Source organism: Pelodiscus sinensis, chromosome 3 (assembly GCF_049634645.1).
Source record: "Pelodiscus sinensis isolate JC-2024 chromosome 3, ASM4963464v1, whole genome shotgun sequence".
In the NCBI taxonomy this organism is placed as follows: Eukaryota; Metazoa; Chordata; order Testudines; family Trionychidae; genus Pelodiscus; species Pelodiscus sinensis.
Genome location: NC_134713.1, coordinates 18902767 through 18928738, shown reverse-complemented (window position 1 = coordinate 18928738; position 25972 = coordinate 18902767). Strand labels below are relative to the sequence as shown.

General features: G+C 43.3%; 1 protein-coding gene across 1 annotated transcript; it reads right to left on the bottom strand.

The window, feature by feature from the left end:
* Window positions 1–3071: 3071 nt before the first annotated feature.
* On the bottom strand, window positions 3072–25077 carry LAPTM4A (lysosomal protein transmembrane 4 alpha). Its single transcript, XM_006137576.2, has 7 exons — window positions 24847–25077; window positions 14785–14905; window positions 11886–11962; window positions 11679–11801; window positions 9517–9612; window positions 6831–6929; window positions 3072–3847 (listed from the first exon to the last, which is right to left on the bottom strand). Exons 1-7 carry the CDS (start codon window positions 24949–24951, stop codon window positions 3773–3775), a joined length of 696 nt encoding a protein of 231 aa, XP_006137638.1. The 5' UTR covers window positions 24952–25077; the 3' UTR covers window positions 3072–3772.
* Window positions 25078–25972: the final 895 nt, after the last annotated feature.

Sequence of the window (25972 nt, the reverse complement as noted above, 5' to 3'; positions counted from 1 at the left end):
ATTTGGTCCCAATCCTAGGTTAAAGTTTAAATTGGATCAGGTGGGTCCTTTGTAAGCAGGTTGGGACATGGTCTCATTTGGCAATTAGGTAATTATTTACATAATGTAGATATTGACATCTCAGTAGCTTTATATATAAAATAACCCAGCCCTATTGACCTCCATGGAAAATGTACCTTTCAAGCAGTGGTGGTGACCGTTAGTGACATGGTTTTCCCCAACCTGTAATTATGGTTAGTTCAGTATTGTCATTCTGGCTTGTGGAAAGAGGATACTTGATAGTTTTGAAGTAACTTTAAAAAAAATGAAGTTGCAGTGCATCTCATTGCTGCCCTGGACAAGAGCAACCCTGTCTGCAGTAGGAATGTAAGCAACTAATCAACTAGTCAACTATCCGATAAGCAAAAGCTTATTGGATAAACTAGTCACTTCCCTTGCTGCCTGTGAATGAGGGGGGTGGAGGGAAGAGAGAAGAGGAGGAAGTGCTGGGGGGGAGGTCAGCTTAAAAGCTGGTTCCTCCCAGCCCTGTGGGAGGGGCCAGTGGCAGCATTCAGTCCCTGCTCATGCTGTTTCCCACCATGCCTCTACCTCTCCTGCCCCCCCCACCAAGATGCTGCTGAGGGTAACCAGCTTTTAAGCTGGCTTCCACCAGCTCCTGCTCCTCCATTGCTGCTTCTCTCTGATAGAGGCAGGGAGGGAGGGCGGGGGGGGGGGGGGGGGAGAGGAGGAGAGGGAGAACTACTAGTCACATCACTAGTCAACTGTCTGATAAGCTTATGCTTATCTGATAGTTGACTAGTCACTTACATCCCTACTTCCAACATTAATGTGCTGATTTTATTAAAATAAGTTACAATATCCAAAAATACAGCCCCATTTAATGGATAGATATGGCACGAGCATTAAATTTTCACTCTACGTTGAGCTTTTCCATGCTTTTATTACATATCCAGTAACAAGACAGGTTTATTTTTTCCTGTATTTACTTTAACAGGGAATAAAAAAGTTACTAAAAAACAGCACATACAATATGTACTACAAGCGGTACAAAAATATAGCTGGTTTCAATTTAAGGGTGCGTTGTGATTACCATATTCTAACATCCCCCATGGGACACTAGTTTTATCATCAAGATCATTGCATTCCTGAAGGTCTTGCTGTAGCAACTGTTGTGTCATAAGCTGAGCATCACGCTAGCTTGGCTAAGCAGCTTCAAAAATTATTGCTTTTGAGTGCCAGAGGAACATTTCTAGATCAGCTCCTGTTTGCAATGCAGCTTCTTGGGCACATCATCTAGTGGTTAATTATTAATAGTAATGTAATTAGCAGCTAGAATTCTTGATAAAATTCCAATTTACATACATTCTCAACTGCATATTTTGACAAAAATGCCTTTCTAGATATATAAAGGTTTGAACAGCAGCAGATCTGGCGATCTCCAAGCACTTTAAAAAAAACAAGTAAGGTCTGCAACACCTCTGAATCCCCTTTTCTTACAGAGCTTGAGTCTCCTACTAAGTATTGAGCTGAAATCTTGACTTTAATGGAAGCCACAAGTACTCAGTGATACATAAAGTCTACTTTAACAGGAAGTTACAGGTTCAAGCTGTAAGTCTACTAGAAACCCTGACCAAAAACATTAAAGCTTATTCAGAAGCTGAAGCCATGTCCTTTTTTACAACAGTACCTCAGAGATAGTGGTCTGATTTCTGAAGGACCTACTAGTATTTGGGGGAGAAGCTGTAGATTTAGCAATCTTCGCCTTATATTTAAAATATTTATATTCTCTGGGATCACTGGTATCTTGTGAAAAATAGGAAAGTGCATGAGACTCAATGTGGGCAGGGGACAGGATTTCAGATTAGAACCACTTTTTGTAAGGCCTATTTTGTTGCAGAACAGGTGGCATCAGCCCTGATGTCCTTGGTAAATGTTTTCATTTGGGCTCTGATCCTGAAACCAAAGCCTGGTTTACCCTTACAAATTATTAGTTGCCATATAAGCCTTAGATTTTTTATTTTTGCTCTTATGTCTTATCTTTTGATTGATCCTAAAAATCCTGAGAGAGTAAGAGTTACTTGAACAAACATCCTTAGCCCAGAACTAGACTTTTCATGTCTCTCCTCAGTTGTTAAAGTGTCTAATAGGTCTTTGTATAGATAAATATAGATCTAATAGATCAGTGACAGAATATTTTCATCTCTCATTTGGTACCCATCACCTTTCCCAAAGGTGAAATGAAACCAAATTAGTTCAATAGTTAAACTGCGGGGGCAGAGGACTGAGGGAGAAAGACTCTTATGGTTAACATTCAGCAGGGCACAGAAATAACTAGAAAAAATGTTCAACTGCTCCTAACTTGGCAGAATTGAGACAGATGCAGGCTATCAATATGAAGGCTCAAAACTGGACATCTGCTATCATCCTTACTTCATCTGTTCTAATCATCAAGCTTAGAACATGTCAGTGCCTTCAGTACCACCAGTGTCCCTTTTGGGAATTTACATACATGATAAGTTAGTCCTCTTGGGTTATAAAGGTGTGGGTGGGACGTAGGTACAATAAGTCATCTAGTCATACTTGGGAAAGAAGGGGTATAAGTTAGCAAGAATGAGGGTAGTGAGATCCAAGATGAAGGTAAAGGCGAATTTGTGCAACCTTGAACATGACAGAGGATCTCAAACTTTTTATACCCGTCTCAGAAAATTTGGGCAGGGCACACAGGAAGAGCAAAAGCATGAAATCAAACGTGAGGATTTTTTTTTTTTTTAAGTGGAGGCAATAGAGAAGAATATCCCCTTATTCTACATTTCAGCTTACTGGAAGGCTATACCCACATTTTCATAGATATGAAAGGTTGAGATTATGGAGAATGCAAATTTAATTACATGGTCATTTTGATTAGCATCCTCAACTTTCTCCTAGGTCACGTGACGCAAAAGAGATTCTTTCCCACCTACAAGTGAGCACAATACAAAAAGTTTCCTTAGATCAGCACTAGATGACCAAATCAGTAAGCAATTTGGGAACTTCTCTCCCCACTAGCCCAAACACAGTCAACACTACTAGTACACATTTCTTAAAAGATTTATTAAAGTATCATTTATCACAGAGAAAATATACACATTAGAAGCATGCAACCATCTCCTCCCACATTTAAGTAATACCGTGTGCATTTTTTTCTTGCATTCACAGCATGTTATAAAACTTCAAACGTTAGTGTCAACTTCACTCTTCCTGAAATTGTTTCAAGGCAATAGATAACAAAAACAGTAAGGTAAGAATGTAGGAGAAAAGTGCAAAGTAAACAAAAATATATATATATACACACCACGTTCAACCCTCCCTCCCAGCCTTGTTCCTCAAAAAAAGTTAAAGAAAGGCAAACTCATTCTGCTGGTAGATCAGATTGTCTTTATGAACTACTTTACAAAAATTTCTCTACAATTTAAGGGCCCAACCAGCAGACACGTATGCCTATGGCATATTTTACTCATGAGTTGTTCCACTGAATTACATGAGTGAAATAGCTCATGTTTGCAGAAGACCCTAAGGCAGTAAACATGTATAAGATCATTAGAAAAGGAAGGAGAAGGAAAAAAAGGAAAGAAAAGTCACTCCAAGATGTGTTTTGCTTAGTAGTTATATCAAATATCTTTCAACAGAAAGGTTTGCTCCTAAAGCCCTGAATATTTTAAGCAATTTTGCAAGATTAAAAAGAAAAAAATCCAAGAAGTTGATACAGATGTTAACCAATGGAAGCACAGTTGCTTCAGGCAGGTATGTAAGGAGGTGGGGGTTCCTTCTCAGGCATCTTCACTGCCATTTCATAGGTTGGCAGGACATACTAGATTAAAAACAAAACAAAAACAAAACACAGTAAGGTTAACAGACTGCAGAGTCCTTTAGAACAGGCGGTATCAATTTGATTCTCTATTGTGGGCAGATTTTAGAGCAAAACTCACAGCAAACAATACCAGCGCTGCAAAAGCAGCTTATTCTTCTGCTGAATCTAAACTTCAGCCACTACCTCTATTCAGTTTTCATCCTTATCTAGTGAACAGCAAAGGAGCTAGTAAGGAAATAATTTTGCCTTCCTTTCTCCCCCCCCCCCCAAAAAATGAGTCAAGAAACTAGAATTTTAATTTTAAACTTCTTTGTTGAAAAGACTTTGTCAAAACAGACAAATTTTTCCAATTGAGAGTTATGATCATAGAATACTAGGACTGGAAGGGACCTCAAGAGGTCATCAAGTCCAGTTCCCTGCCCTCATGGCAGGACCCAGTACTGTCTAGACCAGTGGTCCCCAACCTTTTTGTGGCCAATAGCACATTCATGTTTTCAGAAGTGTGTGGTGGGTGCCAACAAAAAAAGGCGTCAAATGTGAAATTGAAGGCTATTTCATATTAAATGTGAATTGGGTAAATGTGATAAAAACTTAATTTAGTTGGATAATTTTTATTTTAATTATATTGTAATTCATTTTTAAACAAAATTCTGCATTAATCAAAAGGTGTCCAAATGTTGAGCAAAAAAAAGCACCCCTCTCCCCAAAAAAAGTCATGGCACCTTGAAATTTCTCACACCCTTCCACATGGCAGGGGAAGAATGTCCCAAGTGGCTTTCCAGCTGAGAAACTGAAAATACCAGACATTTTACTGGGGGTGGGCGGGGGGGAAAGGGGCGGGTCAGGCCAGGGTTTGGATTGTGCCTCAGGGCAGGGGATTGGGGTGCAGGGTCTGGGAGGAGAGCTCTGTGGGTGAAGATATCGGAGTGGGAGTAGCTGGGAGGGCTGGACACTTACCAGCGAGACACGCTGCTCTCCTGTTTCTACCACAGGAGCTGCCTGGCCATGTGCTTGGGGACTGATAGGTTACTGCAGCTACCATTGTCCAGGTCCGGTCAATGGGCTTCTGTGGGGTGGGGGGTGAGGGGGCGGAAGTGGCCATGAGGGACCCTTCCCTGCCGGCTCGCAGCTCCTGCGCCACAAAGGGCCCCACCACAGCTGTTTTGCTTGGGGGGGGGGGGGAAGAGGGGGCTGTTGCTGCCTCGCAGCCCGACCCGACCAATGTGGGGTTTGCTCAGGCTACTGAAGCACCTGCGCGGGCTGCCTGCTGCGGTGGGGGTGGGGCTCAAGCCTCCAAAGCCCCACATCGTGCTCCCTCCCGGGCCCCAGGCTACAGACCCTGCTCTAAGCAGGGGTGAATGTGAGTAGTCCCTGGTCTGCTGGAGGGGGGGGGCGCGCAGCTAGTGTGTTCGCCCCCCCCCCCCAAGCAGACCAGGCTTTTGTTGAGGACCCTGGGGCAGAGCAGCTGGGGCGCTGCTGGTTGGTCCTGCAGCGCCGCTCTGGGCACTACTAGACCAACCCGGCAGCACCCCAGCTGCTCTGCCCCAGGCGTCCTGATTCAGCCGCTGCTGGTCAGTTTCAGCAGCGGCTGAATCAGGACGCTTGGGGCAGAGCAGCTGGGGTGCTGCCGGGTTGGTCCAGTAGCACCGAGGAGCGGTGCTACTGGAGCAACCCAGCAGCACCCTAGCTGCTCTGCCCCAGGCGTCCCCAAGTCAGCCGCTGCTGAAACTGACCAGCGCTGACTACAGGAAGCCCGAGGCAGAGTTGCTCTGCCCCAGGTTTCCTGGAATCAGCCGCTGATCAGTTTCAGCAGCAGCTGACTTGGGGACGCTTGGGGTTCTTAAGTTGAATCTGTATCTAAGTCGGAACTGGCGGTCAGTTTCAGCAGCGGCTGAATCTGGACGCCAGTTCCGACTTACATACAGATTCAACTTAAGAACAAACCTACAGTCCCTATCTTGTACGTAACCCGGGGACTGCCTGTAAAGAGCTCAGGTGCTGCAGGCCTTCTGGAAATCCTGAAGGTGCTTCCATTCAATAATGGCCCTTTGTTTGACCTAAGCAGTTGAAGCAAATTCACAAAAAAGTGTCAATATATGATCCCTTCAGATAGGCATCTTCTGATTCAATGTCCAGCAGCCTCAGAATTGTGAAATTAGGGTTCCCAAAGCATTTTTAATTCCACTGAGAAATATTCACATTTGCAGAGCCTTCTGTTCCTCTCCAAGGAAGCACGACAGCATTCACACAATTTACTGCCTGCCTCAGTGTCAATAGTCTGTGTCAAATTTATACACTGTACTCAAAAGGCCTTCTGTGTATTTCTTTAAATTATTGTTTATTTCTACCACCCTGTACAATAGTACTAAATACAGTTATTCACCTTTTTCTCCACTCCCCCGCATTTAACTAATTCCTTCATATACAATCCATGGGGCTGAGTTATAGCTGCATTTGCTGCTGCTGCTAACTAAGTTTGGATCTCCTGAGAGGTTCTCCTCTGTCTGTGTCCCACCCCTCCCCAGCTATGCCCACTATAGTGGACATGGACAGGCACTTCACAGCAGCTTGAGATGAGGGCTGGAGTGGTCCTCTCCTTCCAGGTCAGTCTGCATATTGAACTCCTCATCCCAAGACCCACCCAAAACAATGATTTAAATAAAGGGAAAAAAAAAAACCATCTTAGGAGTTAAAGACCCAAAGCAATACTAGACAATTCTTCTAGTATTTATTGTTTACTTTGTAATAAAAAATATACACTTTGTATTCTGTGTTGCAACTGAAATCAATTTGAAAGTGTAGAAACATTTAAGTAAGTTTTATTCTATTTAACAATGCAATTAAACCCAATTTTTAATTGCTATTAGAGTTAATTTCAGTTAACAGTACTAATTGTTTCATTTTAGAACTACATACAGACATTAAATCATTTTTAAAAATAACCATGGCAATTTGTTCCTTTGTCTTAAGGAAGAAATATTACCTGTGGAGGAGCTTCAAATGCAGGGTACACGGCTATCTCAGGCAAATTTCTGTTGCTGATGTATTTATAGCAGTTCCATACGCAGTTAATTAGATAAGCCTGTAAAATAAAAAAAGTGTTATGTTTTAATAAATAGATTTGCTTTAAAGCAAACTGACATGCCAAATTTATACCTGACAGAAGCAGGTGCTACATTGTCATTAGAATGGGTTACCTCAGTGAATCTTGCCCAAATTACTTAACCAATTTGCCTTCTACACAAAATGCTTCCCTGACACATCCAAATCATGCTCTTCAAACAAAACTACCAAAAAGTTATGTTTCAGTATATGCTCTTCATCTACATTGCACATCTGTAGAGAAGCATCTTTATTACACAAGAACAATTTTAATCCCCTTCAACTGGTTATCAGCACACTAACTCAGGGGAACGGACTGCACAGAAGAGCAAAATAGTAGTAAAAAGGACTTCACAGAATTCATTTGTTAGTCCATGACTCTTGTGAGAGTACCCAAAATCTGATTATGAACTCTGAATAGTTTTGGTAGACTTACTATTGTTCTCACCTTCCCTCTCCCACCCCAAACCATGTGGTGGAAGGCAGGAAAGATGAGTGTAGCAAATCCTAGCATCTAAGCATGCTGGGAGATGAAAGAACAGGGATTAATGGGTTTGGGGATGAGAGAGGACTGAATTAAGTGCCCAGGCAGGGAGTTAAAACAGCAAGGCTGTGATAGAGCAGGAGAAGAGGTGAAATTATTCTGTCACAGATTGGATCCTAGGAAGTAGCCCCACAGGTGGAGGAGGCAGAGAGAACTGGGCACCAATGTCTTAATAAAAAAGAAGCCACCACTACCTCCCATCCCAGAGCAGCTACTACTGCAAGATGTAAAGGGAGAGACTTGAACTTATTAGGGACCTGATTTGGGAATTACTGATTTAGGCTTCCAATACCATTTACTCTTATCGCCATTAATCCTGTTGCCCTTTTAGTGCCAATGTGCAGATGATCACTACACTGAATAAAATCAAGTTAAGTTTAACTTATATTTTTAAAAATTAAACTTGGATTGCTATTACCTTGGAACAGGGACTGTCATTCTGTTTGGTGTTCATACAGTGATCTATGCTTGAAGCCCCAAAATGCCAGGGCAGAAATAGTAATATATTTGAAATTAGAAATAGTCTAATAGAAACAATTCTGTGTGTGCATTATGTAGCTATTTGTGCACTGTTCAGATAGCCGAAGGCAAAACAGTTAAGCAAAGTTATGGCCCAACACCTGTCAACACATACCCTGTTGAAACTTACTGAGATTTACATGCCTGTATACATGAGTGCTTGGGACCCTGCTATTGGTATGGACTTTAAATCCAAGAAAATTCACTTGCCTTTTGTAAATTATTCTAACACAGCACAAGCTTAGAGTTCTGAACTGATTGGTCAGCCATGCACCTTATACAGAGTTGGAAGTATGTAATGAGGCAGCAGCAGAGAAAGAAAAAGCAAAGCTAATGCAGTGCTGCATTAAATGATAAATACTAACATAAAACAAGTTTTAAAAAAGATTTGACAAAGTAAGGAAACTAATGTGCTTTTTCCACTTAAATTAAAAATGGTAAAAAAAAATAAAAAATAAAAGCACCATTTCTCCTACACAGAAAAGTAATTGTATTAGTAATTGAGGTTCTACTGTAAAGGTTTTCACAAAAGGCACTAACCTAAAGGGAAAAAATTGCATTTGCTATTTCAATTTTTTCAGAAGACTACTCCCAGAGACTATTTTGTACATTCTGGTACCACTCCATCCCACACCACCCAATAATTTTAAGCCATGGTTGCAGCTCTGTACCAAAGCAAGGATTGCAACAGGAACAACAAAATAATAAAATGATAGATGTGTGACGCTCCACACAGCTGGAGACTGGGTTTGATCTGCTGGTGTGAATAACATGCATGCCATATTTTCCCTCTGTTCTAATTAGCCAGCTCATATAGGTAGGCAGGGCCTGGATTACACAGTGTACATTTCCATAAATATGTAAATTTAGATATTCACAGTCTGATCACAAAAAGCAGGCATGAAAGCCACATGCCTATGAATTGATAGCTCTAATTCTCAACAAACCAGCAGCAGTGATATTCCTTTATAGCAGGTCTTAATTCAGTTTCTTAAACACACTGGGGAATTTAAAGTTGACTCCCTGCATCACCCCCACTCGCCCCTTTGTATACTAGCACAGGTGTTGGGGGGGAATAGAGAAGGTCCAACTCCTCAAATTCAGGAACCTTTTGCTTAATACTACAAATTATGTTTTCAGAATGTGATATACAATATTAACTAGCAATTTTTTTCCATTTGTATAAAGTTTAAAAAGAGAAAGCATAAAATGCTCTAATATACATCTCATTTCCTTGTGAGTTTTATTGCTTAAAGATGCAAAATTTAAAGATAATACTTGAAGGTTTATTTATATCTCCTACTATGAAAAGCCCTGCTTTCTACAGCAGTGTTTCTCAACTTTTTTTTTTATAAAGCACCCCTTTAAAAAAAAAATTAACTACCCCCAGTACCTAGGTTTCAGAAACACAATTCGCAACCACATAGTAACACTGCAATACAAAAAACTTCTGAAACTTAACATCTACAATTTAAACAATTAAGGTATAAAATATATAGTTTACCTTTAAGATGATAAATAAGGCAAAAAACACCAGCACAATGAACAAAATGCAGCTTGAGTCAAGTGCAAGGAGATCATCTTTGTAAGGGAAATCCGGCTAGAGGAGGGGGGAAAAAAATCCAGACAGTCACAATATGAGGCTATGAAAGTTTGGATGACTAACAGTTAGCAACTACCTTGAATTGTACTTAGCCATCCAATCTCTCCCACATTACTAACTTCAAAACTTTATTTTTGACTTTGGTGCACTTTTTATATTTTGAGTCTTTTCATGTGTTTTTAGCAAGATGTGTCTTTTTTAAACAGTTTTTTTTTTGGGGGGGGGGGGGTCGGTCTTAAATATAGTGTTTCAACTACTAAAAACTCCCAAGGTTCTTTTTGATATGTTTATGTATTTTGAGCTGGACTGTTTTACAAAATGCTTTTTGCACTAGGTATTTACATTTTTAATTAAAATCAGTTGTGTTTAAGGCAAGGATAAACTAATTGAGGTGATGGATCAATTGTTTTGTTGGTTAAAAGGAGGAAGACTTCCAGATGCTGTAAGTAAGTCTTCTAAGGAGTCTTTATGACAAACATTGTCATCCATGAATTTGTTTGATCGCTTTCTATCTCTGTGCCTTCCAAAGAATGGACTCGACTGAGCGCAACAAATGGTTGAGCTGGCCCAAAGTATTGAGAGCCTTCCTCTGGATTGTTCTGGTGGATTTTTGCTCCTTGTTCATCTTCCTCTGGGGCTTCCTCAGAGTTTTGAAACTCTTCGTTTCGCATTGTTACAACTTTGTATCAAAGGTCAGGCTTTCTTGTGCTAACATAAATTACTCTTGTGCTCCCTTTCATACGCCGGCTACACAGACAGAGAGCACACTCACAGGTGGAGACTTGGTGTGGATTGAACATTGCAATACATATTTTAAACAACTGTCGAGAAATATTGCTTTCCTCCTCTCTGATTTGAGCAATAGTGCCTGAGGCTTCCTTCAAGACTCGTAGATTCACATTTAGTGACATACTTGGCAATATAATGGGCTATGACAATAGCAACTCCACAAGGTTGAATGTCTATGTTCACACGCCAGCAGTTTAAGATCGAACCTTCTTGAAGCCTCTGGAACCCAGCCCAGTCAAATCAAACTTTCCAAAAGCCCTTCCAAGCCTTGCAATACAAATACAATGCACACCCATGTTTGTGTACATATATGTATGTAAACGTTTGTATGCGGCCTGCGGCACCTTGAGCTGCTTCCCAGGCCACCTGCCTGCCTCATCACTGTGGGCTCCAGCGGCAATGTCTCCCCAAGAGCCGAGCTGCACTGTACCCCACTGAACCCCACTGAGACAGGTAGCGTGCACAAGAGCTGTCGGGGAGAGAAGGGAGGGTGGTGCCAAGAGGCAGAGGCAGTGCCTTCCCATGAGTGGAGCTGCGTGGCACTGCACTGAGCCAGGCCGCACTGGCGCGTGCACAGGAGCTGCCGGGGGCAACGAGTGTGCGTGAAACTTGAAAATCCCATGACAGACAGACAAGAACAGTGGCCATTTAATAGAAAGATTGTCTAATAAAGAGGGCCAGCTGCAGAGAGGGTCTTGTTTTCACATTGCACTAAATCCTTCTCAGCTCCATAGCAACAACCCACCTTGTTCAAAGGCAGCTGCTGCTGTTGCCTCCCACATTCCCATTTATGAAGGATTTGCAGTAAGGCAGGAGAGCTTATGTAAGTTTATGCTGAGTAGGTCAAAATGAGTTTGTTCCAGGTTGGCCTGAAAGTTGGGGTTGGAAAGCAAGTGTTTCCTAACCTCATACAAATAACAGAGGCCAAATCACCTGGAAGCATTTCTGTCAAGTACAGAAAAAGAAACAGAACAATTATCTGGATCCACAACCCCAAGCCAGATCAGTATTCAAATGCTGATGTATTAAATTAAGTCAACACTTGTATAGATCTGAACTGACTTGAGGGAGTTAATACTTTAAGTCATTTTAGAGTCTATGGTACCTACCAAATCCAGCTTCTATAAGAAAAGTGCTCTGCTAAATGCCTGAAGATGACTGCTCATTTTGGACTAGAATAGCAAACCCTTTAGTATAAAAAAATTACCTTCCCAATTATCAAAACCAAGACTGTTTCATCTGTAAACTATTAATCTATTTTACCAGACACTTACTAACTGATCCAGATACTCTTTGATTCTTGGCATGTAAGTAAGAGAACTGATGGCAACCAGGCAACTGAGGACAAAGTTAAAGAGCTGGTAACAGAAGAACGGAATGAGCCAGCCCACTCGGTGCTGAAAAAAAGAAAAAAAGTGGAATTTATTAGTCTGCAAGTTGCAGTAGCCAAATTTAGACTTGAATCCCATGAATATACTTACAGCAATTGCTCCATACACCATCATTGCACTTATTGTGAACAGGATGAGTGAAATGGCAAAGAGAACACAGGCATTTTCTAAAGTAAAATGGGAAACAAGTTACATTAATACCAACTTACTGAAATTGTAATTGTTAGAAGCTACCAAGGTATAGCTGTATTTCCAATTTGAGCACACAAGATCAACCTGTCTACTAACCACACTTTCATGATCAGTTTGTCCAGTTCTCATCTCTATTTTGTTTTTTCATAATTAGTTGTTAGTCAAATGAAGCAGCACACAGCAGTAATACAAGTCACCAGAAAAACCAGGACAGCATCACCATTAAGAATCCTGTGACCAGCATGTGTTTAATGAGGTTGATCCCACAGCCTGCCCATAGCTATATGTTGCACGTAAACAGCAGCCTGTATTACAGTACCTTCCATATCACTCAGCCAAACAATTTGATTCAGCCAATCCACAATAGCAAAATAGTTCATATGAAAATAGGACAACTTCCACTGTATCTATAGCTTTTAGAGTTATTTGATCACATAATTCAATCAGTGGCACTGGAAACAAAATTGCTCTTTAATGAAGTGGAATGCCATACTATGTAGAAGGTACTGCTGTTTAAGTAACAGAAGGGGCTTAAATTCATACAAAAGCCACATGCCAGTAGTATTCAAAATATTAATCGGGGTCTAATCAAAGATTATATATTTGTTATCTACAGGACAAAAGTAGTTTCCTTCTTTTATTCTGCATTGGTGGGGCCACAGCTGGAGTACTGCATCCAGTTCTGGCCCCCCCCACTATAGAAAGGGTGTAGATGCATTGGTGATAGTCCAGCAGAGGGCAACCAAAATGATTAGGGGTCTGGAGCACATGACCTATGAGGAGAGGCTGAGGGATTTGGGCTTATTTAGTCTGTAGAAGAATTTGACAGCAGCCTTCAACTTCCTAAAGGGAGGTTCCAAAGAGGATGGAGAAAAGCTGTTCTTAGTAGACACGGATGGCAGGACAAGGAGTAATAGTCTCAAAAGACAGTGGAGGAGATCTAGTTAGGATATTAGGAAAAACTATTTCACTAGGAGGGTGGTGAAGCACTGGAATGGGTTACCTAGGGAGGTGGTAGAATTTCCATCCCTAGAGGTTAAGTCCCGACTTGACAAAGCTCTGGCTGGGATGATTTAGTTGGGGTTGGTCCTGCTTTGGGCAGGGGGCTGGACTGTATGACCTCCTGAGGTCTCTTCCAGCCCTAGTATTCTATGAGTTGCTGTCTGCAAACTATATGATTTTCATCCTTTTAATGGTCACAAATAATTTATGTTCAGAGACAGAAACTGATTCGACCAAGTCTAAGACTGCAATACAAAGATTAATAGTCTTATTTTTCTTAAGTGTTGATCTATACTTCCCAAAGAAGTGAAGACAAGAGATGTTCATGTGCAGGGCTCGCCAAACCGCATGCGCAGATCGCCCAAACCCGGCTCTTCCAGGTTGTAATCTACTCGCCACAGGCGAGTATACTGCATCATTTGTCGAGCCCTGCTTATGTGGCTTCCTGAGGAAATTCTAGGTGCTCAGCAACTCAAAAATCACCCCATAAGTCAGGGACGAGATGCAGCTTCCAGCTTGTCTGGATGCAGCCTCAAAAGCTCAGGCTTCCCGCCATCCCCATCATTGGGGAGCCGAGGCAGACAAAAATCTACCAGATTGAGCCCCCGTAGGCTCTGGTGTATTAGGGAAATGTGTTGCTCCCCAGTCAGGGCCTGTCACTGAGTTTGGTTTGGGGTTTTTTGTGTGCTAGTGTGCAGCCCCCTGACTGATTTTTCTGTGGGTTAATGGCCCCGACCCAAAAATGGCTCCCCATCTCTGCCATAAGGGGTCAGAGACAAGATCTTAAGAGTTATTGGCTCCCCAGTTTATACTCATGATCAGGGCGCAGCTGTGCCGGCTTGTAATCTACTCACTATGGGTGAGTAGATGACACTAATTGTTGAGCCCTGCCATCTTTCTAGCAATTTTTTTTTTTTAAGGGGTCAGAGGAAAAAGAATTACGGAACCATCCGACTGTGTTATTGAGTAACCATGTGGTCTCAGTCACACTCATCTTTACTCTTCCATCTCACAATGTCTTCCGTCTGTTCTTCAGCCTTACTTTATATCAATGACAATCTTTGTAAATATGCACACCATTTTTTTTCTGACTCTCAAAGTGGGTTTTTTTTGAAGAGTGCAAACTGCTTCTCATTAAAGTTGTGTGTACTACTGTGCATACTACTTCGTCGTTCTTTGTTTTCGATTGTGTCAAGGAGATTTTTTTTAAAAGTATAGACTCACTACAGTTTGGAATCCTAAATACTTAAAGGTTTTCTATTTTCAGTACATTTTGTTCTTATACAAGTTATTCAGACTCATGTACAATTACTATAGCTGGCTTGTGAAAAGAGCAACACAAAGTCATTGACAATCCAAATCTTTCTGGAAAAAGGTAAGTCAAAGTACATAAAACCTGCCAATTTGATTTGAAATTTAATCAAATTACATTTACCTATAGGTAAGTTAAGAATAGCAAATGTTTAATTGAGGAGACTGCAGGTATTGCCAGCCCGTAAAATGGGTACTGCGGTTATCATTACCATCTCACAAATATGCTTTCAAGTATTTCAAATATGTTTACAGAGAATATTAAGTCAAAACATGATATGGAACTTGTAGAAACTTTCATAACACTGATTTTTTTTTTAAATCCACAGAGTGGCTGCAACCTTGACTTACCATATGCACACATTTGACAGATAATTGTATTTAAATAATGACCTACACAGTAGCATTGCAAGATGTACTATAAGAATACACGAATGTCCCCAGAGTATATTTAGTACAAATTAGTACATGCCAAGACACCTACCAGCCATCTTCTCAGAACCATAGTAATTACCAATTACTTCATACTGTATGTCAACTGTTGGCACTGTGTTAGGGTGGGTCACTTCTACCGTCAGCAAGATGCCCATCAACAAGTTCACCACCTGAGAGAGATTGTAGTTATTTTAATACTATTTAGAGTTACAATATGGCAGATAAAGATTTAGCATGCTTCAGAAATCTTTTTTTTTTTTTTTAAACACGAACAAATAGCAAACTTTGGCCTAATCTACAGTGTCAACTGAAGGTGTGATTTTAAACAAGGGATATCAACGTGTAATTGAGTACATGATCGATCAATACACCTCGGCTTATCGGTTAATCTTATTGATTACATGCATCTTCGCCACCTCCCACTTGCTGCTTCTGTATCAGAGGCAGCTGGAGGTGGAGGGGAGAGCAGGAGCTGGTACCATGGGGAGCTGGCTTTTAAGCCAGCTCCCCATGAGCACTGTATACACAGAGCCGCCTGTCCCCCCCTACCCCAGCACTGCTGCCTCTGATAGAGAGACAGCAGCATGGAAGGTGAGGGGGGCAGGCAGTCAACCAACAGAAGCAGGAAGCTGGCTTTCAAGCCAATTCCCTACCTATATAAGCACCACAGATCAGACCCTGTATTTAAAAAGAAGGTCAAGAGAGGGGATAAATAGCAGAGACGAGTGAAAAAACTCAAGTGTTACCCACAAGATTCAGTAGGGTTTATTTAAATATATTCAAAGTTAAACCCTTATGGTTGTATGCTTGATAAAATTTACTTTCTTTATATTATTGCTGCAACCTTTTGCACACACATTTATTTGAAATAATAATAAGAAGTGAATTAAAATATTGTTTAACTAGTAGAGATGTTAAATGACATCTAATAGTGTAACTGCACTAAAGCTTAGCAGTTACATTAGTCAATGGTCTCTGGGGGTGGGGCCAGTCCAGTGTATTCCCAGTCCCACTCCTGGGGAGCCCCCTGCCGCCCTGTGCTGCTGCTGCAGCTTCTGTCCACAGGTGTCGCCAGCTGCTCTGACACTCCACCTGCCACCCCATCCCGGTGCCTCTGTGGAAAGCAGCAAAAGGGGAAGGAGGGCAAGACAGCTCCATAGAGCCAGCATGTGTGGAGAGAAGGTTTAAAAGCCTGCTCCCTGCATATACCTGCTCCCTCCTGCCTCCCCTCCACCACCCTCTCTATCCGAGGCTGCAGTGTGAGGGTAGTGGGCCCCCCCCCCCACCGGCAACCGCCTCCCCGCTTTGTTGCCTGTGATACAGAGGCAGCAAGGCAGGGGGAGTGTGTGTAGTCATTTGGATTAACCAATAAACCAGGCTTATCCATTAATCATTTATATGACTATATGCCAACATCCCTAATAACTACAAGAAAAAAAAAAGCCTAGTCAGTTTAACTATGGATTAGCCCACAGTAAGAGCTTTTGCAAAAGCACCCAACAGTACCAGATAGTATAGTTTTCAACATTAATTTCTAGTGTCACCTAGAAAGTCTGAAACATGGTTCTATGAGCATAAATATTAATAGTATCTTAAACCTATAGACATTTCCCATTACTCATTCAGAAAGACCTGCCTCTACTGGGACGTATATTTACAAAAGAGGTGTGGGTTTGCAATTTCTAAACACTGAAATGAACCAGATTTGCTCTTGTTTGCTGGTCAGGCTCCAGAGTCTGATGCAATAGTAGCAGATCAAATGCACAGTTCCTGAAGAATGGCTCATTAGGAAACTAAAATTGCTTGTTAAGTCACCACAGTTCATATTGGTCTTCCGTCTCCCACATTTGACAGTTTAAAAAACAAAAAGACTTCAGTCAAAATCTTGATTTCACATACACAACAAACTACCAAAACCAAACCAAACCCAGGAAAAACAGACCAACTTACTAGACATGCCAAATATTTTTGTTGTAATACATTCTCAACTTAATTTTTGATTCTACTAGTTCCTTTATTTAGGACTTCTCACATTTCAACTTAGTGCTCATCAAATTTGCGGCACGAGGCTGGATATAAACATATTCCTCCCAGAAAGCACCTCAGCTGGAAAGTTTGTTCATTTGCATCTTAAGTTTATTTTGCATCTTTCTGCACCTTTGCTCATTTACTGTGTCTTCAATGCTGCGGTCTCATGTTTCCCCCACTTTCTATTTTCTCTTCATAAGCACCTCAGCACTAATCACCACCTGATTGCTACCAACATTGTCAGTAGAGTCACTCAGCCTAACCCTTTCATATGGAGAGGCTATTTTTAATAAATAAGAATATTTACAATCAGGATGTCACAGCTTTTTGGCTGCGAGGAATCCTTAACCCCACTTTCACAAAACACAAAAAGACTCATGTAATTCTAGCCAAGTATGATACATTAGCAATATTAAAAAAATGCATTACTGCTCAGCTTCCATGATCTGCTATTTCAAGCCAAATATTTATCAGCACTTCAAGTTGCAACACCAAAAGGAAAACTTCAGTAGAAATGCAAAATACTCCTTTCTAGTGGAAGTTCCATTGACTACCCAATTAGCTGATTAACTGAAATTTAACATCCCTACTGTAGAGCAGCCTCTGTCTGTGGCAAGCTTGGGCCTGCCATGGGCAGAGGCTGGTCCTCAGCAGCAGCCCCAGTCCACAGAGGGTCCTTTCTCCCAGTGGAGAGAGGCTGGAGGAGCAGCCTCTGTTTGCAGAGAGCTCATCCGCTGGGGACCAGCCTCTGCCCATGGCCAGCCCAGGCCACCACAGACAGAGGCTGCTTCATAGCAGCCTCTGTCTCCGGGGGGGGCCTGGACGCCCCCGCCGCTGCCTCTATCAGATGCAGCAGGCAGCAGCATAGAGTACCAGGGGGCTCCTTAGGAGTGGGGCCAGAGTGCACTGGCTACCAGCCCCACACCCAGGGACTATAGAATAGTCGACTAACCGCTAAGAATTCATGCAGTTAGTCCAATATTCTAAAACAAAAAACAGGACTGTGTAGCACTTTAAAGACTAACGAGATGGTTTAATAGGTGATGAGCTTTCGTGGGCCAGACCCACTTCCTCAGATCAAATAGTGGAAGAAAATTGTCAACCATATATACCAAAGGATACAATTTAAAAAAATGAACACATATGAAAAGGACAAATCAAATTTCAGAACAGAAGGGGGATGCAGGGGGGGAGGGGTAAATGTCTGTGAGCTAATGATATTAGAGGTGATAATTGGGGAAGCAGGACATACCATCATTGGACCCAACCAAGTGAGTTATATCAGAGTGAATATGTGGACAAAGCTGGCAACGGGGTTTGTTGCAAGGGAAGGTACCAGGGTTGGTGTTAGTGTGGTATGTCCTTCTTCCCCAATTATCACCTCTAATATCATTAGCTCACAGACATTTACCTCCCTCCCTTCCTCCTTCTGTTCTGAAATTTGATTTGTGCTTTTCATGTGTTCATTTTTTTTAACTGTATCCTTTGGTGTATATGGTTGTGACAATTTTCTTCCACTATTTGATCTGAGGAAGTGGGTCTAGCCCACGAAAGCTCATCGCCTATTAAACCATCTTGTTAGTCTTTAAAGTGCTACACTGTCCTGTTTTTTGTTTCAGCTGCACCAGACTAACACGGCTACATTTCTACCACTATTCCAATATTCTACTACCCACTAACATCCCTAGTATGCAATTCACAGCACTGGAGGACCACCTCATCCAATTTTATTATTGGCCTCCAGAGCCTAGCAGCCTCCCTAGCCTATTCTTGCTAAGCAATAAGAGGCTCAGTTTTGTGTTCAGAGCTATGTTATACCAAGATGCAATTAAATTAAATTTCCTGATACCTAATACTTTAAGACATTTTATTTTTGTTAGCATTCCACTCTGCTTATCATCCTCAACATGTATAGTCTCAAGATAAGAGTCCGCACATTAGTATGACAAGAAATTTACTTCCTTGTATTTCTTTTTATTCTGAATCCAGTGGATAACAAGCTATAAAAATGGAGCAATTTCAACAAACTAGTATTGGAGGCAGAGCTGTGGGGTACCTTGACAAATGCTGATTTATTAACAGACTACCGTCTCACTCTTGAGTCAACGTTACTGGCGCCCATGCAGACAAGTACTTCATTTTCATGGCCCAGATGTCCTTAACTGTGGGTTCCCCCAAGTATCAAATGTACCCCATGAGAGCATAACTAAGTTCAACAGAAGGGGTTCTTATTTTCCTATGGAGAGGAATTAGCTTCCACTCTTACAGCTGCACTCCCATCCGCTTCCCCTAACTTAAAAATCGTGATTTTACTTCTTAAAAAAGTCAGTTATTTTCCTGCATCCCAGACCAAAAAAAAAAAAATTTAATAAAAATCCATTTTGTAAGCCATTAAAGAGAACACAATTAAACATCTTGACTTCTGAAGGACGAACAAACAAGTCCTAAAAAACTGGTAGTAACTACATCACTGACTTTCACAGCTTGTTGTCAAAAAGAGGTGACCACTCCCACTGAAACAATGTTAGTACTTTTAGTCTGTTTATTGAACTCTGACCTGATCCTGACAACACAGTACTTATGTTTCTTGTCTCTGGAACCATGCCCAATGAGAAAGCCTATGGGAAGAAAGGAGTTTTAAAGCTACATCTTATGGTCACTTGGGGCAAGGGAAGGAAAAGCCTACTACTACATAGATACTAGGGATGTTAAGTAGCAATTGATTTGCTAGTTGAGTAGTCGATGTAAATTCCATCAGCCACTCAACTAGTGGATAAGCACTTCCATGTTCCGCCTTGCAGGGGCTCTTACGCATTTCAAAGTTGGAACACTGAGTGGAGCCCAGGGACACCAGGGAAATCCCGTTGACTCCAGGATCCACGTGGGCACTTCTGCTTTGAATTGCACAAGTGCCGTATGGAGCCTGGTGTCAGCAGGAGACTCAGAGTCCCATGCTGGCCCCAGGCTGCACTTCCTCTTTGAAATGCACAAGAGCCCTTGCTGGGGACTCTTTTACATTTCAAAGCTGGCATGTCACATGGAGCCCAGGGTCAGCTGGGCAGTCTCCAGCTGATCCTGAGCTCCACCCAGCATTTCAAAGCAGCAGTGCCACACAGAGCAGCTGACCCCAGGCTCCGTGCAGTGCTGCCACTTAAGTACCTCCCTATTCTCCCCCAGCCCCTTGCTGCCTCTCTGTGATAAAGGCAGCAAAGAAAGGGAAGCGACTAGTCAACTATCCTGTCGACTACTCCTTTACATCCCTATTAGATACCTAACTCTGTGGTGTATAGGAGAATGCAGACCTAGATTTTCCAAAGGAATTCAGGCTTCTAGCTTACATGGATTTCATGTAAGCTAGGAAACTGAATAACTGAGGATCTTGGCCCCAGTTTCTAATGAAACAAATAGTTGTTGAAAATAGTACATTTTAAAACCAGACTTTAGACAGTTGATATTTTCAGTGTTTGAACATGAAAAGATTAATTTATTCTGCTTTCAAGCAATGTATTTGTTTCTGATATATAGAAATACTGGTTAGGCCCGAGGCTCCCTAAAATAACTTCTAGGCTCTAAACCTGTGGTGTCCAACACACTAGCATATAGCCACATGTGGTTATTTAGCCGGTTAAGTATGACTAGTTTGCTATTGTGGCTACAGCTTCAGAACTAGATGGACACCAGAGCTCTAAACTACCAGCGAAGAGGGAAGAGAGAAAGAGATTGATTCCTCATTACTGCCATTGAGGAAGTATAAAAACAGAAACGTTTAATACAGCAGCTGTGTATATGTGGTCCTAATCAAATGCTTATTTCAGTTATTTCTATCAGGGCAAAGCTTGGCATATAGATTTCCCAGATAATGAAATGTTGAATATTAATACTTTTCCTTCCACAGCCCCAAATTTCATTACAAAAGATACAATACTTTAGTGATTGCAGACTATTTGAGATCTATCATTTTCCATCCACCCCCTCAACAATTAAAATGCCAGTTTTAAAATGAACTGACAAGAGAACAAATCTTAAAAAAGGCATCAGTTAAACTAGATTTGTTAAGAAAAGTGTACATGGCAGAGAGGCGTTTACAACGTAAGAAGTAGGTAAAGCAGTGGTCTCCAACCTTTTTACACCCAAGATCACTTTTTAAATCTCCAAACAGGCAAAGATCTACTGCCCCCCCCTTCCTTGAAGCCCCGCCCTCTCTATTCTCTTCCTGTCCATCACTTGCTATCCCCAGCCCTTACTTACACACTCTGATAAACAGTTTATTTTTAAATTATGCGATATATAAAATTAAAATCATGTTTATAGTTATGAAATAATGGTCTGTTTTTTATTCATGCTATTTAAATCTAAAATGAAGCATATATAATTATACATTTTGTGGGGACAGAGTTCTGCGGCTGGGGGCAGGGGAGAGGGAACAGGATGCTGGGAGGGCAGAGGACAGGGTTCTGCAGCAGGGGACAGGGTGCCAGTGGGGACAGAGTTCAGGGAGTGAGGACAGGAATAGGGACAGAGTTCTGTGGATGGGAACAGGGGAGTGGGGACGGCGTTCTGGGAGAGAGGGGTCTGGGGAGCGGGGTGCCAGTGGAGGCAGAGAGTCCCTTGCATCTGCCTCCTCCCAGGGAAGCCCCGCGCGCACCTGCCCAGGAGGCTGACCACGCACCTCCACCCCTCCGGCACAGGGAAGCTCTGCGCGCGCCTGCCCCGGGGGCTGACTCACCCCTCCTGTGCGGTGCAGGGAGCCGATGCTACCTCCTGCAGTACACCCGGCAGAGCAGCTAGCACACTTCCGGAATCGCCGGAAGTGGCACTAAGCTGCGGGACTTCTGTCCATCCCAGGAAGCTGACACTACCTCCATTTTCACTTGAGGTCAGTAGTGGGGCCGCGCGACCCGCCCGCGTAAAGCATTAAGCTTTAATCAATTAAAGCAAAAATATAAGGTGTCAAAATAAAAATCCCAGGATAAACAGGGATTGTGTATTATTGGCAACACAGCAGGCAACTACAAACAATCTTAAAGAATACCATCGCTAATCTTTTCACTAGGCAAGGAGACAAATGTAGGGAGAGGAAAAGAGTATTATGAATGACTAGTGATGTCTAACAGTTTTATTTAAATAACAATCATGAACTTCCCCCTAAAGGGGGGACGACAATTTATTTTGTCATTTTAATGTAACATTCTTAAATAAGCAGAAAGAAAAAAAAGTGTTGTCAGAACGCAAACTCAGATCTTAGCCAAAAAACTGTTTAAGATGACATCTGTAGTCCAACAGATTGCTATTAAAAAGACTCTGATGTTTTGTTTTAAAAATAAACTTTGGAATAATAGAATAGAATAGAATATATGCAGCAAAACAACATTTATAACATTTTAGTAATTTCAGCTAACTGCTTTAAACTAAATGTTCATTTCATACTACTGATGCCGTGTTCAATTTTTTTAAAAAATACTCATACAAATTAAAGGTGATTGTTACTCTGTTACTCCTTTTGTAACTTAGAACAGCGGTTCCCAGCCTTTTTTATACCATGGACTGGCAAACTTTCAAAAACTTTTGGTGGACGGATATAGAAACATTTATATTAAGGATGTTAAGTATCAATTAATTTACTAGTCCAGTAGTCGATGGAATTTCCATCAACTAGCTGTTATGGAAGGGCACTTTAAGCGTTCACTTCCGGCATGCAAAGATACTGGCTCATTCTCTGGTCCCCCGCTGGGTCTCAGGACAACCCTCTCGCTGCCACTGCATTTTTAAAAGGGATACAGCAGCCACAGGCTTGTGCTGACAGACAAGCAGTCATCCTTAGTCTCTACACTCCTTTGCTGTTATCAAACAGTTGTGAAGCCCACCAGCAAAATACAGACTGCCCACCATTCCAGGGGCTGGTCCTCTCAGAGGATAACAATCTACTATTGCAATCAATTATTCTATTAGCTAAGCTGCCAGAGATGCTGTGAATCTAAAGGTCCAAAAACTCCACTCATGACCCATGTTATGGAACCACATTTTTTTTTATGAGCATCAACTCTGGGGGGGGGGGGGGAAGCCAACCCAGAAATTCTGAAAAATTAGGAATTTAGAAACAGTACACCAGGAAGCAAATTTTGTCAGTTTAGCCCTATTGTATGTATACGGAGCGCTCTCCTACTTGCATTTTCAGTGCCTCATTCTCTCTCTCCACAACCACCCTCCATTTTCTCGCTGATCTCCACCCACTTACACTATCTGCTGTTCCCACTGTCCTGCAATGAGACCAGTACATCACAGCCCCTACGATTCAGAAGGCAGACCAACAGTTCTGGGCTACTTTCTTTTTCACTTCCGCAGCCCAGAGCCTGGGGGAATGACGCAATCTGCAACTCCCAGGAGACTATTGAACTCACTCCAAAAAGGGCAAGTAGTTTTTCACCCCACCAGCAAATTTTTTTTCCAGACACAGCTTCCCCGCCTCCACTGTGCCCATATCCAGAGCAGAGGTCCTACCTGTCTTACCAAAAGCACCAGAAACTGTTTGCAAGGGCAAACAAATAGATTGAATATGCTGGCATCTATTCCTAATCCTCCTCTCCTTCTAGATTTCATGTGTGTTCCCCAAAGAGCTGTCTGAGGCCTTTTCCGTCTCATTTTCTCTTGGAATCCGCACCCATTTCTAGAGTATTACCCTAGTATTTAGGAACACCCATTGTATACCATTACCTCACTGTATTAAGTTTAATTCATTAACTGATTAGATGGGGGCAGACGGGTGCTCCAGCCCAGATGCTTCCAGCCCATGTGGACTCCCATATGGCCAGCAGCTCTCCCACCCATCCCAGTTTCAGCCTCCAGACCAACATGAGGCTGCAGACTCCCAGCCCACAAGTCCATGCAGGGCTACTCCCAGGTAATGGTTAAAAGTGATACTTACTGGGTAACCAATTACCCATTCACAGCCCTACCCTACATGTCCTTTTCTCTTAACCCATTTATCTGGCTGTCATGCTGACCCTATCCACCAACCAACCATTCCCCTCCTTCAGGGCCCTTCCCAAACTCTAATTTTTCCAAGGTGGTTTATGTATATACATTCACTTTTAAAAGTGTGCCCATGCTTTGAAAGGTTACTTCCTACTCAGTGTTCCCCACAAGCTCCTAGTGATGCCTGTAAGAGGAGCACTTGGGCAGCTACTCAGCAGAGATTTAAATGCTGCCCAGCTGATTAGCACAGGGCCAAAGCCTCCCTCAGCCAGCAGCATGTGTTTCTTTTGGTGGTGCACATCGGCACACACACTGGTGCACATAAAGTTTATGCCACACATGGACGAAGAAAAAAAATAGAGGGAAGATTGCTCTTAGACACTCAAGCAACCCGCATTCCTCTCTTCCTGCTGGCCCTTCCCAGGTGGGGTCACATCTCCCCGTCATAAGTATTCAGCGCTGCTCGTGGCAGCAGGGAGAACGGTCCCCGCCCCTGGAAACCTCCGGGGCAGAGCACAGGAGGCCAAAGGAGAGAACAAGTCCGGGCCACTTGCCTCCCCGCCACTGTGAGACGGGGCGCAGCAGCGTGGGGGCAGGGGAGCCGGGGGCGGGCCATAGCTGGGCCCTGCAGAAGCAGGGAGCCGGGCCTGGAATCGCGGGGCGCTGGGGCACGTAGCGACTCCGCAGCCAGCCCCGACGTGCAGAGCGCCCCGCCCCGAGCAGGGACACGCGCAGCCAGGGCTGGGCGGCCATTGGCCACACGGCTGGGGCGAGGACGCAGCCCCTCCCAAGACAGAAAATGGAGGGGGGGGGCGCGCTTCCCCCAGCGAAAGAAGGTAGGAGGGGACGGAACAGCTCCCCCCTCCTCAGATTTCAACTTCCGACAACGGTCACTGCGCATGCGCCACAGGACGGACACCAGCCGCTGGCCCCGACACGCATGCGCAGTATTGCCTATTCTTCTTGGGTCACCGGACCGTCCAGCAACGGACGAATTCCATGCGCAGGGCGAGCGAGCCGCGCCACCCCACCCCCATCCACAACACATGCGCAATAAGCCCGAGGGGGCCAGGAGCCCCCCTTCCTCTCCTCCTAGGGCGAAGCCTCTTACCATGTACCACGTCCCCAGGATGATGGTTCCGGTGCGGACATGGCAGCAGCCGCAGCAGCGGGTGCTGTAGAAACGGTCTCGGACTCGGCTCCGCTTGAACGTCATGGCAGCGGCAGCCCCTCTTCCTCACACCAGACGCTTTCGGCGTCTCACTCTACACGCTCCTGCCTCCTCTCCAGCCAAGCCCCACTGCTGCGTCACCGCCGCGCTGGCCAATCAATGGCGGAAAGCGGAGGCGAGGGAGCAAAGCCGGAGGGCGGATGCGTTACTACGGCAACTGGTGATTGGTAGCCAGCTCCGCCAATCACTGCACGGCAGTGGTGGAATGCGGATCAGCTGATGAGCGCTCCTTAAAGCGCCGGGAGGGGTTCGGAGGAAATGGGCGGGGCCTCACGGGGCAAGGGGAGACCTGCAGGGGGTGCTCGCAGCTAAGACAGGGAGGCGCTGTGCCGGCGGGACTCAGCTGAGAGGAGGGCAAACAGCCGGGATGTAGTGGCTGGGGCATGGGGTCTCCACACCCTGGCTACAGCCGCCGTGCCCCTTGCTTGCAGGGAGGAATGCCAGCCCGAGCTCGGCAGCACCAATTCCCTCTTCCCAAAGAGGCTGCAGTTGGTTCCTTAAAAAAAAAAAAGTCCTTATTTTATTGAACGAGAGTATTTACCCTGCGTTGCTCGGGTCCTAGTGGAGGCAGGGTTGGCTGGCAGCTGCTCCGGGGGAGAAACGGGCTGGAGAGGATGCAGTCAAGAGCATGATAATTGTATTTATCACATAGCTCTATAATTATTACACCAGGATCACATCCATAAATGCAGTTACCGTGAGAGGAAAAAACTGCATTCATTTTATATCACAGTAAGAAAGAAAAATAGTTTACCAAGTCTTTGGGAATCTTTGGATGGCCAGAACTAGACAATATATAGACAACAGAATAGACTCAATTTCATTACAGCGTTAAGCAGTCTTGTGCCTGATTAGCCAGAGTGAAGATCAGTCCTGGGAGTGAGGAATCTAACATACCTGCACTTCCTTGTAAGATAATAGCTATTTGCAAGCAGACATTTTATCAGGTACTGAAAATTTGTTTGCTTCAAAAAGGTCCCTGGGGCTGATCCGTGTGGATTCATGC